The 13,619-nt window shown below is 34.8% G+C and overlaps 1 protein-coding gene across 2 annotated transcripts in view; it reads left to right on the top strand.

Annotated features, from left to right (window-relative positions):
• Positions 1-3,507: 3,507 nt before the first annotated feature.
• LOC128022357 (epidermal growth factor receptor) overlaps positions 3,508-13,619 on the top strand; it is a 55,530-nt gene continuing 45,418 nt past the window's right edge. The window contains exon 1 of one of the 2 annotated variants that reach the window (XM_052609824.1): positions 3,508-3,807. In XM_052609824.1, the coding sequence (XP_052465784.1) occupies positions 3,729-3,807 (79 nt within the window). In that variant the 5' untranslated portion in view covers positions 3,508-3,728. The remainder of the gene's footprint in view (positions 3,808-13,619) is intronic. The other variant, XM_052609813.1, reaches the window with a different exon arrangement.

The raw sequence follows: 13,619 nt of genomic DNA on the forward strand, positions 1-13,619 counted from the left end.
ATTTCTGATGATTTCTAAAATGTGATAGAGAAAAAGAAAGTATTTTTTTAACAAAGGTCAAAACTCCTGTTATGATGTACATTTTTGAGGGTGCACTCTTGTCATAAATTAATCGATTATTTTCCTACATAATAAAAAAAAAATAAAAAACACTGGTAAAATATATATTTGGGAGTCTTAGACCTTTCCAACGATATATAGTTTGGAAAGATTCGATTAGATTTAATTGTTATATAGGGAAGTAAATGTAGGCGTCCAACAGAGGGGATGGGTGACAGTTAATTAAACTCTACCTCTGCATTTTCCATATAGGACAGAGTGTTTTTAGCCTATATTGACTATCTTGACTTTAATTCTTTCTTCTCGTGATGTCTAATTTTTTTCCTTTGGCTGGGTTGGCTGGCGAAAACACTGGAACTTTCCAGCAACATATTGGTGGTACAGCCTTGCTACCACCTGATGCTAATAACGTTTCACTTTTTTATTTTGATGACCTGTCCTTGTCATTCATTATCAATCAAAACTCAACCACACCCCTTACATCCTGCGTGAAAACCACTTAACAAGGGATTATCTTACTATAATGCAATATTAGCTCATAAAAATGACCGGAGACATATGAGGTCTTTCACATCTGTCCCCATTCAGTCTAGCTAGCGACATTATTAAGATTTGTGGCCTTCTCGGTTTGCTGAAATGACCACTTTGAATCTCTTATTGATGTCAGCCATAATTGTTTCCCAGGTAATGTTATTGTGACATAACCTGAACAAACTAAAGACAGGATTAAAACTATTTATTAAATCCATTCCAACAGACTGATATATGCATTCAGGTTATACTGTAGATGTGAAATGTAAGAGTCACACTTTTGTAAAAGTCTGATTTCTTTATTATTATTATTATTATTATTATTATTATTATTATTATTATTATTATTATTATTATTATTATTATTATTATTATTATTATAAAAAAATTGTTGTTGTTGTTGTTGTTATAAATGTCAATATATAAAGGTTACATCTTTTTATATAACTTTAGACACAAATGTATTCAATAAATAAATGTAAAAGGTCAGTTTACTTAAGACAGACTTGAGTTTGAGTAGGAAACACAGGATTCTTCATGGTCAGTTGATCTTTGTTGACCTTTGGGAACACAAACTTCCTGGATGCTTCCCATCTCCAAACCACAGTCTGGCTACTGTGGCAACCCAAATGAATGCAGCCATGTGGTAATTTCTCAAAGGACTCAATGGACGATTCACAACAGACAAGGGAGGTTTCCGGACAGATAAAGAGACATCAAGAATTACGTCAAAGGACAATTTGAAGATTACACCATCTCTTCTACAACCTGTATATTTATCATGACTTTCAAATTCTTAATCTCTCTCATCCTCGTTGAAAATATTGTATAGCAAATATTTGGCACATCTACACAAGTTTAATTGCTCAGATGATGCTTCCTCGCAGATCAGAATAATTCTCAGGTATCCTTTCAATTTCTCAGATATCTTTACAAGAATCAAATATGTTTCCGTTGTTTTTCTTTATATTTCTGTGGAAGAATAAACATAGAAACTCATTAGACAATTGTAAAAGGAATTAAAGAGATAGTTCACCCAAAAATGAAAATTCTGTCATTAATCACTCACCTTCATGTCGTTCCGAACCTGTAAGACCATCATTCATCGTCAGAACACAAATTAAGATGTTTTTGATGAAATCTGACAGTTTTCTGACCCTGCATAGACAGCAATGGAACTAACACGTTCATGCCCTAAAATTGTAGTAAGGACATTGTTAAAATAGTCCATGTGACATCATTGGTTCAACCCTAATTTTATAAAGCTACGAGAATACTTTTTGTGTGCAAAGAAAACTGAAATAATAACTTTATTCAGCAATTACTCTCTTCCGTGTCAGTCTATGCCACCATTCACGAGAGTACCATGATGCATGCGTGTGCATTTCTCTGCTTGAAAACGAGCTACAGTCGTGGTACTCATGAATGGCAGAGGAGAGAATGACATGGAAGAGAAGAATTATTGATTAAAGTCATTATTTTTTGTTTTCTTTGTGCACGAAAAGTATTCTCCTAGCTTCATAAAATTACATTTGAACCACTGATGTGACATGGACTATTTTTACAATGTCCTTACTACCTTTCTGGGCCTTAAACATGGTACATGGCTGTCTATAGAGGAGCTCTCGGATTTCATCAAAAATATGTTAATTTGTGTTCCGAAGATGAACAAAGATCTTACGGGTTTTGGAGGGGGGAGTAATTAATGACAGAATTTTTGGGTTAACTATCACTTTAATCTCCAGAAAAAAATACAAAATAAAAATTCTGTCTTTTTACCCACAAAACCCCACATTCTTTAAAATATACTCTTTCAGTTGAAAGACATCTGCACAAGTTCAGATCATTTGGTCTTGGAAGTATTTGACAAAATTTGAGTACCAAATAAATCACAGACTTGTGGTTACACAGACTTATATTTTGGTAAATCTGAGTGTAAATTGTGAAACTGTTCTCATCTGAAACTGAGACACATGAGCTTACTGGGGTCTTTTCATCTGGAGGAAAATCTGAGAAACAGTTGAGATGTGGGAGTGTTGCAGCACAAGTAACACTATCACTTTATCCAACTAGAAATGACCTAAGTATGTGAAATTATAACATCCTGAGTAGAGGTTGCAAAAAAGTGATATTGTTTAAAATTTGATTTGTTATCATATTAAACATCTGGTATCGTTTGAATTAGCAGGTTTTCTTGTTTAAATTATAAAATGTTTTCAAGCTTTTTACCAACTTGAAAAAATAATAATAAAACAGTCTATCAGAAGGGTGATGGTTGTAAGACTTTCCAACTAAGTTTATATAATTAATAGGCCTACTTTTATTCAGCTAGGATGCATTAAAAGTGAGAGTAAAGTTTTTGTTACAGAAAATGTTACATACATTTAAAAAAATGTACTATATATATATATATATATATATATATATATATATATATATATATATATATATATATATATATATATATATATGCCAAAAAATTTATGAAAACCAAAATACTATATAGCCTATATTGTCTATATAGTATTTAAGTTAAAATGTTTGCATATTACGGTGCTGAGGGATGTCAAAAATTATTTTTAAAAAGTAAATCATATTATCACAATACATTTATATTTTTGTTTATTTATTTATTTTACAAATCATCCGTGCAGTAAGCTGTAACAACAGCACTCTTTACATAATTTGATAATTTGTAGCAGACAAATATGGGAATATTTGTGACAGAACAGCACAGAAGCAAATTGCATTCCCGTGTTAATTTGTGATTTGTCTGCCCTACGGGTCCTCGTTGTTGATTGACAGCAGGTCAAAGATTTCGTTTTCGGAATGAAATCACGAACTCCGAGATTAAAAAGTACCTGGCATTCAACGTCCCACCTTTCTGAACGCCGTACACCACGCACACGAACCTCCCTGTGCTGACGTCACGAGCCAGCACAGCTCCCTCCAGCAGAACGCGCTTCTATCACTGCAAAGGTTCGCGAGCGCGGAGGAGGAGCTGTCAAAGTTTACAGCCAAGTCGGGCGAGTTTTCTCAAGAAGCCGAGAAGGCAAGATCTCTGAACATTTAGAAACCCTTTAAAGAAGAGCCCTTCTAACTATGGAGTGAAGTCTGTGAGGTCTTAAACACAAGAAATGGCAGGACCAACTGAGATCGGATTGTTTTTTACCTTACTGCTCTCATGGAGCTTCTGTGCGACGCCGGAAAAGAAAGGTAAGAGTATTGTGAAACGGCCTGTTTATAAAGTTAATCCTTAAACTTAGAGTTGTTTTGATGGAGAACGAGCTCCTACAGAGCTTGATGGGAACGTCGCACATACCTTCAGAGACGTGCGTTTAGAGGAACCTCAGTCAGCGTGGGAACAGTGGAAGTCTGTGCTCACAGTCCCACAGAGAACTTCCACTTGGATACTATATAGTTTTTTTTAAATATTTTTTTTTTTATTTTATTTTTTGTCGAACTTGGTTCGACATAGATAATAGCCTAACGTTACCCCTTGTGGTACAACCTGAGGTTTAGTGTCTGTAGTTCATAAATCATTGGGTTTGAACTTTCAACTTTTCACTTTACCAGCCCACATTTAAGGTTATATGACACCACCTCATACTTTTAATTATGTTGTGATATTATTTATTATAATTTTTTTTAATAGCTATAAAGTGCATTACTGAGGGGTACAGCTGTGATTTAAATTGTGTTGCAAAGGCTGAGAGAAGAGGATGATATTGGCTGGAAATATTCCTGCATTATAAAAATGTTTTATCAGGTAACCTAAAACGTGTTTCATGTGGTAACATTAGAGTTGACAGGTTTTATTAGGTCAAAATATGAATATAGTTTATAGTATATGAATATAGTAGAATATAGCTGGTTATAGTTATTACTATTATATGGGTCAGATCAGGTAGAAATAGCTTCTGCACATATATAAATATTATTGTTTTTACATTCCTATGTAAAATTTTATTTATCACGCAGTTTTAATTCTTTTTTTTTCTTTTTTTTTTTTATAAATATGACTGCTGTGTCAGGCTACCAAAAAAAGATTTTATCATTTTAACAACATGTTTATATCATTTAACTTTTCACAATTATTTTTGCCAATTTTACTCCATCTTTATGTTTCAGCTTGGATTTTTAAATGATTCATTTCATTATTTTTAAGTGAAAATTATTTTGTTATTTTTACCTGATCTGACCCCAAAAATGACTTTTGTTGGTTTAACCAAATGTAGTTTTTTTTCACAAGAAGCACATATTTCTTTCAATCATCTACATTACTTTTTAATATGTAGGTCCAGTGGTTATTGTAATGATGAACAATTTCTTTGAAATTAATTAAATTAACCAAAGCGTTGTTTAATCTATGATGTTAGTGTTAGAGTTTGTTACATTTATTAGATTAGTTAAAGTGTGTTTATATGCCACTCTGCATATTAAAATCATCTCAGGGGTGTACTATGTGTAAACACATGACTGTGCCAATATTGACAGATGGGGCACACACAATCACTTTATTACAGTCTGCTTCCTCGTTTGGACTCATTCAGGTTTACAGTCACGGTGCCAAGCGAGGAATCATCTTCTTTTAATATAAGTTCGGTCCCACTTTATATTAGGTGGCCTTAACTACTATGTACTTACATAAAAAAAATAAGTACAATGTACTTGTTGTGTTCATATTGTATTGTAAAACACTTTTGCTGCTATTGAGGTGGGATGGGGTAAGGTTAGGGAGAGGGTTGGAGGTATGGGTAAGTTTAAGGGTGGGTTAAGGTGTAAAGTATGGGTCAACAGTGTAATTATAAATATAATTACAGAAATTAAATACAGATGTAATTACATGTCGTTTTTAAAAAAAAAATATAAGTACAATGTAAAAACATGTATGTACACAATAAGTACATTGTACTAAATTATTAATTAAAATGTAAGTACATAGTAGTTAAAGCCACTTAATATAAAGTGGGTCCATAAGTTCTGTTTTGACAATCATCAATGATGTTACGTTTCCATGCTAAAGGTACCCAACTGTTTGTTACAGTTTGGTACATTTTGCTTTCTACATATGGAAATTCTATTGAGAAAGAGGCTGAAGTATGAAGAATATTAAACAAATGGGTTTATTTGGTGTTTTAGTAATTCATTGTCATTGTTAATTGCGCTGATTGCCAGTTTTTCTCATCCAGTGAGGACATTTGTGACGTCCCATAATGTGTTCGGGCTCCCTGTTGTGCCTCGCTCAAGGTCAGAGAAATGCTGCAGCTCTCTTTTATATTTTAGACAGCTGTTTAGTCTTCATAGACTTCCCAGGTTAAATACTAGATAAATGCTTTTGCCCAGTTTCCAAGTAGCTGTTTTGAAGGTGCACCTTCACATATTAGAATTTTCAGTAGAATGACGTACATTTGGCCATCGGTCCAGCCACATTTCCTTTCATTAGTGTGCCACTGACCTCTGGATACTGTCCAGCCTCATTGTGACAAAGAACAATGTCTCTCAGGCGGTCACCTAACTCTCCAGCCATATGTGGGTATGGATGCTGGAAGCTGTTTAACACTCAGTGTATACAGTGTATACACTACAGGTCAAAATAATTAAAGTGTTTTTATTTTTATGTTGTTTAAAAAGAAATATTTGTTGCTCACTAAGGCTGCATTTATTTAATCAAAAGTATATTAAAACAGAACTATTGTGAAATATTATTGTTATTATACTCATTGTTATATATATATTATATTGCATATAACATATATATATATATATATATATATATATATATATATTGTTTTCTATTTTAATATATTTTAAAATGTAATTTATTCCTGTGATGCAAAACAGAATTTCCATAAGCCATTACTCGAGTCTTCGGTGTCACATCATCCCTCAGTAATCATTCTAATATGCTAAATCAGTGCATATAATGAAACATTTTGTTATTATTATTATTTTTATTATCATTAATGTTGAAAACTGTTTAATATAGCGTAAAATACATTAATATTTCACTTTTTTACTGTATTTTTCATCAAATAAATCGGGCCCTCTGTGAAGATTCTTTCGAAAACATAAAAAAATCTTAATTATTCTGAAATTTTGTAGTGTATATTTTTTATTTGACTTTGCCATCTAAAAAATAAAAGTAGTTTCAAAGCAGACATCACCAGACTAGAGCAGACATCCATCTATCTTCTGATAAAGGGATGGGCCATAAATCAAAGCTTGTTCTATCAAAAGCAGATAAGATCATATTCTTTAAACTCAAGTTTCTTGTGTGTTGTTCCAATTTTTTTGGCCTTTCAAATGAGAAAAGTCCCACATAGTTTGTTTTCATTGTATGTTTAATTTAGTTTTGCCTGTAGGCAGGGGGATTTAATCTAGTCTGTCTGAGAGAGTTGTGCTCAGGTCTTCTAGACACATCTCATCCGGATGCATGGCTCACAGGTGACTCAGAGCCAAAACATACAAAAACGTGTCAGATGAGCTTTAGTTGTGTTTTCTGGGTCTGGGTCTTTGATTTGTTTGAGGTAGTAAAGTTGTTGGAATGGGGTTTGTCTGCATATTTGTGTACAGTATGTCTAGAAAATTAAAGTCTGATGCTTTTTAGAGAGTAAATTGCTGAGAGTAATTATTTTGACAAAGTGAATCCACAGTCTCATTAGGTTAACCTTGTATTTCCTTGTATTGTATCTTTAACAGTCCAGAGGACCAAGACCAGTCCAGTCTTTAACAGTCCAGAGGAGCTTGAGTCAGGCTTCATCTAATCATTTGGCAACTTGCTTGTGTTTATGAGCCAAAAGACAGATCTCCCAAATATATATTAAAACCTCTAAACAAAACTGTCATCACGTGTTGTACCATTGCTTATCGAGACGCCCGTATAAGACATGCTTAGGAACTTCTGTGAGTTAACAGTGGATAAGAGCAATGATCAAGAATTTCCTTTAAAGGGATATTTAAGACAGAGAAAAAATGATTCATATGAATTATCTTTCTTTTGTGGATCTCAAAAGAAGGACTTTAAAACCATTGCACTGGGCGTTCTTCACTTACTATCAATGGGGACTGAAGCTTTCAAAGTTCAACAGGATGCAAAAGCACCATTAAAATATCAGAAAATAAGTCCATATTACCTGTGTGCTATATCCCTGGTCTTCTTAATTAATCCATATGATAGTTTTGTAAGTTACAGGCTGAGATTTAAGGGATTATTCATTTATAATCTTCCTCTCCAACGAGAGGTGAAGCACTGAAGTTAGATCAATGAGTCAGTGAGTCATGAACGAATCGTTTAGATTGGTTTTTGAATGAATCAACTTGAGTAATCACACAAAACTACTTTTTAACCATTGTGTTTCAGAAGACTTTAAATAAAATGTTTGTGTGTGTGTTTGTGTGTGTGTGTGTGTGTGTGTGTGTGCAAGCTTGATAGACCCAGTATTCGTATTATATATGTATGTCAGCTCTCTCATTTACTGCTCTTGTTAACGATGAAGGTCAAAGATGGATTTGTTTTGCTTGTTCAGCCCCAGGTATCATATCATTCAGATTTTCTCTTGAAAACACCCTGATATCCTTGCCAACACCAATACCTTATAAAACTGAACAAAGACGGACCATTTTCATAATTATAGGCTCATCTAATTTTCAAAGCACAGAGTGTACATCACTTCATGTTCCACAGGTCTGCCAATTTCACTTTTTATGATTAATAGTCTTTATGATTTGGCATACAGCAGATAAAAAGTGCGCCATAATCCAATTGTCCTCATTTGCAGCCACATATCCTCCTTCAAAAAGCCATCATTGTTAGTTCTTCTGTCAGTAATGGTTGGAGACCATCAATGTCCTCCATTGGGATTATGGACTGTTTAGCCAGTGATCTTGGGAAATACATCAGCCATGTATTTTCCCCTAATTGTGAGTTAAATTTGATATATGATACTGCTCTGCTCTCCCATTGCCTTCCTCCCCCGCCTCAGGACCTTTCAAAATGAAGGACTGTTACGTTAAACTGTCAGGCATAATTTCTTTGCGTCTTCTGCCAGATAAGGATGAATGTAAATAACGTGCAGTTGGAATGACTGGAACATCTTGGTCAGTTAATTGACATGGGAACAGTGTTTGGCACTGGTTTGTCATGCAGCTTTCATAGCGATGACAGTTTGCTTGTCTCATACTCTCTGGGGGCTAAATAACAACTTCTCACCAAATAAACATCATTGCAAAGGAATGCTTTGAGCATACAGCTTTTCTGTAGTTCAACAGGTAGAGAGAGCATGGTGCTTGTGACATCACAGGTTGAGTTAACTGGAAACTTTCCACCATTTGCATGAGCTTTGACTAATTCAAAATGCTTTCTGTCATTTTGACAGAAAAGAACAAGAAAAAGGATGATTTTAACTTCGCACATGAATTGAGTGCTCACTCTCAGCCAAGTGACTGTTAAAAACCAGGACTTTCTAACACATAAGTAGCTAATGTGCTACTTGCTATATGAAGTAAAGATGTAGCGTGATTATTTTAGTTACTGTATGGTGACACAATGTTGCCTTGGATTAAGATCAATTTCGATCCAACAAACAGATTTTTATTTATTCCAATTGGCAAATGGAAATTACAATCTCAATCTCTTACGTGTGAAAATTGTGCTTCCTTGATTTATTTGCAAGAGCTTTGCTTGCTGCCTACAAATGATTATTTTTGCAAATCCCATTGACACAAGTCTCCACCCACTGAATAAAGATGCTTGACACCATGAGTTTCTGTTTAAATATTGTTGACATTTCTTCAATTTCACAACATTGTTTACACTATAAAGTGAGGTGATGAAATGCAAACCACCTTGAAACCTCACGATTTCTTCGCCATCTTGATTTGCTCTCTCATTGTCCTCATCTGTCATTGAGCTCCCACACTGTTTGCACACGCTTTGCATGACCCTGTGATTGAATTTGCAGACGGCCGGCTGTGATTTCTCTCAGTTAAACCTAATGCCCGGTATTAATTTCCTGCCTTAAATACCTGCATATTTCCTCCTCCACCTCTACTTAGTTTTCATGATCCGTTCTGAATGCTCTTTCAAGACGAGTTACCAGAGCCCACTCATGGATCCATATTGAGTTCCCTGGAGGGCAATTGTAAAAAAATAAATAAAACTCTGTTACTAAGGGGCTATCAGCATGTGAAGTCTGGTTGTTTCTGGGTCTTGGTGCCTCTCACCGGTGATTGGCTTTCCCAGAATCACATCTGGTGAAGCAGTTGGATTTTCAAGAGCTGCAGAGAAAGTCAAATGAGTTTTCCGGAAAAAGATGGACCTCCTGTTTTGATGAACTGTTGAGCAGTTACCTAAAACTGGCAAAGTAGTCAGTGCCTCATTTGCTGGAGTGACTCTCTCTCTCTCTTGGGCGGAAAGAATGAGGGTTTTCTTCAAGCAAACTAAAGTTTTTGAATGTTCCTCCATACGACTGCTGTAAAGGAAAGAGCTACTGTATGTGACAGAAGTGTCATGTTCTTTGAGTTCCTTTGTCGTTCACAGTCGTGTAGCAGCTCTGACAGTTTGATTGTATGCTGATTGCAGTGACAGTGGTTGAGCTTGAAATAGCCAGAATTTGTTTACATCTATACGCTCTGATTACCTGTGACAAAATTTTCTTTCTTATTTTCTTTTTCTTTCTTTCTTTCTTTCTTTCTTTCTTTCTTTCTTTTTTCTTTCTTTCTTTCTTTATAAGAAACCACGTCTGCATGTTATGTTATGATGTTTGCCAGATCATGGAAAGACTATGTTTGCAAACTCATGAATGTTTGGCATCTCATCATCAGTCTGACCTAGATATAACCTTAAATCTATACCATCTTTTACCATCACTCTATTCATTGTCTCCGAAACTGTCATTCATTTATGGCAATGGCGTTTAGTTTCTGACACACACTGTACGCGGTAGACCAATAGATTGGGGGAACCATGATATCACAATCTGGAAGTGTAATTCGCCGTGGGTTCCATCAAGATTTTCCTGTGGGCTTTTATAATGGGGTTTTTCAATAAATAAGTAAAATAAAGCTGTAGGTAATCATAACTTGAAGTTTTTTTTTCTACAATGTAAATTAAACGCATCCATATCCAAAACAGAAATTTTGAAACAGTTATGTTCTTTTTTGAAAATGTATGTATGTTTTTAATAAGTAACTAAATAAGATCCATGAGTGTGTGCACTTTACATTATAGAACAAAACGTAAAAGTATCATGAAGTTATGATTACCTCAAGCTTTATTTTACTCATTCATTGAAAAACCCCATAGGAAAATCTCGAAATGAACCTGTGGCAAATTACACTTCTGGATTCTGATGCCATAGTTCCCCCACTCTATAAAAAAAAGGACTGGGCCATCTGACCAAATTAGAGCAGAGTAGGCTTACGGAAAGGAGAGGTTTAGAGAGACTAAATTTTGCTTTGTACGAATCGGTTACCAATCCTTGAGAAATGCGGTGAAATTACATGTATTCTTAATAAATTAAATGTAAACTTGTTGTAGGAGACTACCAAAGTAATATTTGGAACCTTAAAAATGCCGTAATATGGGCACTTTAAAGGTAGTTTTGACTTGAGTACAGTAAGATAGCCAGACAAAGAAACAGCATGACAAAATTGATTGTACGGTACGTCACACTGACATTCATTGGTGGCTATTTAATCTGCTATTGGAAATCACTGAGATGTAATAATGCAGGGAACACATTATACAAGATTTTGACAGCTGCAAAAACATGGCAAAACAGAGTCTGTCCTGTTTAACTGTCAAATATTTGACTTTAGTGTTTGATCAAACAGTGCCAGTTGTCCAATCACAGTATAACACCACTGAGGATGGACCCCTTATATATGGTATGCAGTCACTACCGTATGCATATTAGACAGACGTTCTGGGAGGATGTAAAATAGGATTTTTTTATTTTTTTTTAGAATTATGCCTAGATGTTCAGGTGCTCCTCGTCAGACCCTTTGAATTGGAAAGTGATGATTCCATTTATTATCCCATGGGGTGTATATTTAGTAAAACTTAAAGGGGGAGAGGGGGTGGACATAAAGGAAGACATTGAGAAACAGGATGTCAGTTCTAGGCCAGCAGCTACTAATGCATGTGTGCTAAAATGTGCACTAACACAAGCATGTACATACAAAGTTCCATTTATTGAGTCTGTACCATATTTTGTGGTTGACAGTGGCCCATTTTGAAGCCTGAATGGGCTTTTGTCCTAGAATACCAAAATATTATTTTCTCAAAATGTCCAACTGAAAACTCATTATGTCAGCTCTGTTGCGTTTAGTGAGTGTATTAATGACTAAACTTTTAAGACATCAAATAAGACATTTTTGCATTTTAAGCAAAGGGAACCAATTTGACTCCTCTCTTCCCAAACACAACCACATCCAACTGACTTTTCAAACCATAATTTAGAGCTTGCATTAACAAAACAATTCATTTAAGGCAGAGCCTAGTAAGGAAGTGAGCCAAAGTGAAACATTCAACTCTCAATAACCTTCTGTGTCTTCTTGGGTGATCATGTTTCAAAATAGCACTTGATCCGAACAGGCCACAGATGTCCTGGGATAGGTGATACATCAGTGACACTCCCTCTACACACGTCTATTGTGAAAACACAGTGTATAGGGCATGATGTGAAAATATAGACGTGTGTGAAGTGAATTGTAATGGATATCTTTGTGCACATGCTTTGTTTATTGTATTGTTGTTCTCAGGCGAATGGCTACAGAGGCAGAATGCAAACACCTTCGAAGACAAAGACATTCTTTTATTTATTGTAAGTTTGTTTTTATTATGTAGGACAGTTGAAAACTGACAGGAAAGTGGATGGAGTAAGAGAGACAATAGGGTCAGACCATGACCCAGGCTAAATTTAAACTCAAGACCCCACTGTGATAAGACTTAGTCTATTTTAAGTGTTCTCCTGGTGAATTATTCAATATTTTTTCCAGCACCTTTTGCAGCATCTTTTTTTTTATAAAATAAAAAATAGAAAAAGTTGAAATGGAAAATATGTTTTAGTCTTCATTGGAAAGTTGTACGTAAAACAAACAAAATTGGTCACACTATTAAATGCTATGTTTCCTTTTTGCAGTGTTATATCACATGCAAGTGTTGAGTCAACTCAACTTTATTTATATAGCACTTTTTGACAATACAGATTGTAACAAAGCAACTGAACAGTATTAAATAGGAAAATAGTGTGTCAACAAAGCAAAAAGGCAGTTCATCACAGAATTCGATGATGTCACCATCCAACTCAGTTCATTTTAAATAGTATCTCTTTTGTCAAGTCAACGAAACTGCTGGTAATTAAGGATCCCCAACCAAGTGAGCCAGAGGCGACAGCAGCAAGGAACCAAAAACTTAATCGGTGATAGAATGGAGAAATATTGAGCAATATTAATTAACAACATAATTACTATAGGTTTAGTGTTAGGGTTTGGTTTATTCTTACTAGTAATTATGCATACAATGTAATTTACTAACATTTTAAATGAAAGTGATAGTAAATGTATTAACACCAATTTTGTCCCTTTGAACTTCTTTGAATATACAGTACTGTTCTATAAACTTTTTTTTTTTTTCATAATTGTGCATGTGTGTGAAAACACGTTTTTTTTTTTGTAGTAATCGATAGGATTCCACAGATGTGCTTGTGTTTATTATATTGACTTGTGGTGTTTAACTTGGAAAATATCTTGAAATCAATGCGTTTCCCAAGAAACAATGGTAAAACTTTTGTGCTAATTGATAGATACTGATTTAGCATCCCAGTTATAATTGATTGTCATGTATATCGAACATCAAGAAAATGTCCTCAAAATCTCTTTGACACAAATGCATCCTATTTTAGTTAACTTGCTGAAACTGAACATCTCATAGGAACTGCAGTGATCTGCATCTAGGACGTAAGCGCTGCTGGGTGTGGTTTCCCAGCCCTAGGCTTTCTGCATCTGATGCTTTTGAAAACAGC

This window comes from Carassius gibelio, chromosome A2 (assembly GCF_023724105.1).
Source record: "Carassius gibelio isolate Cgi1373 ecotype wild population from Czech Republic chromosome A2, carGib1.2-hapl.c, whole genome shotgun sequence".
NCBI lineage: Eukaryota > Metazoa > Chordata > Actinopteri > Cypriniformes > Cyprinidae > Carassius > Carassius gibelio.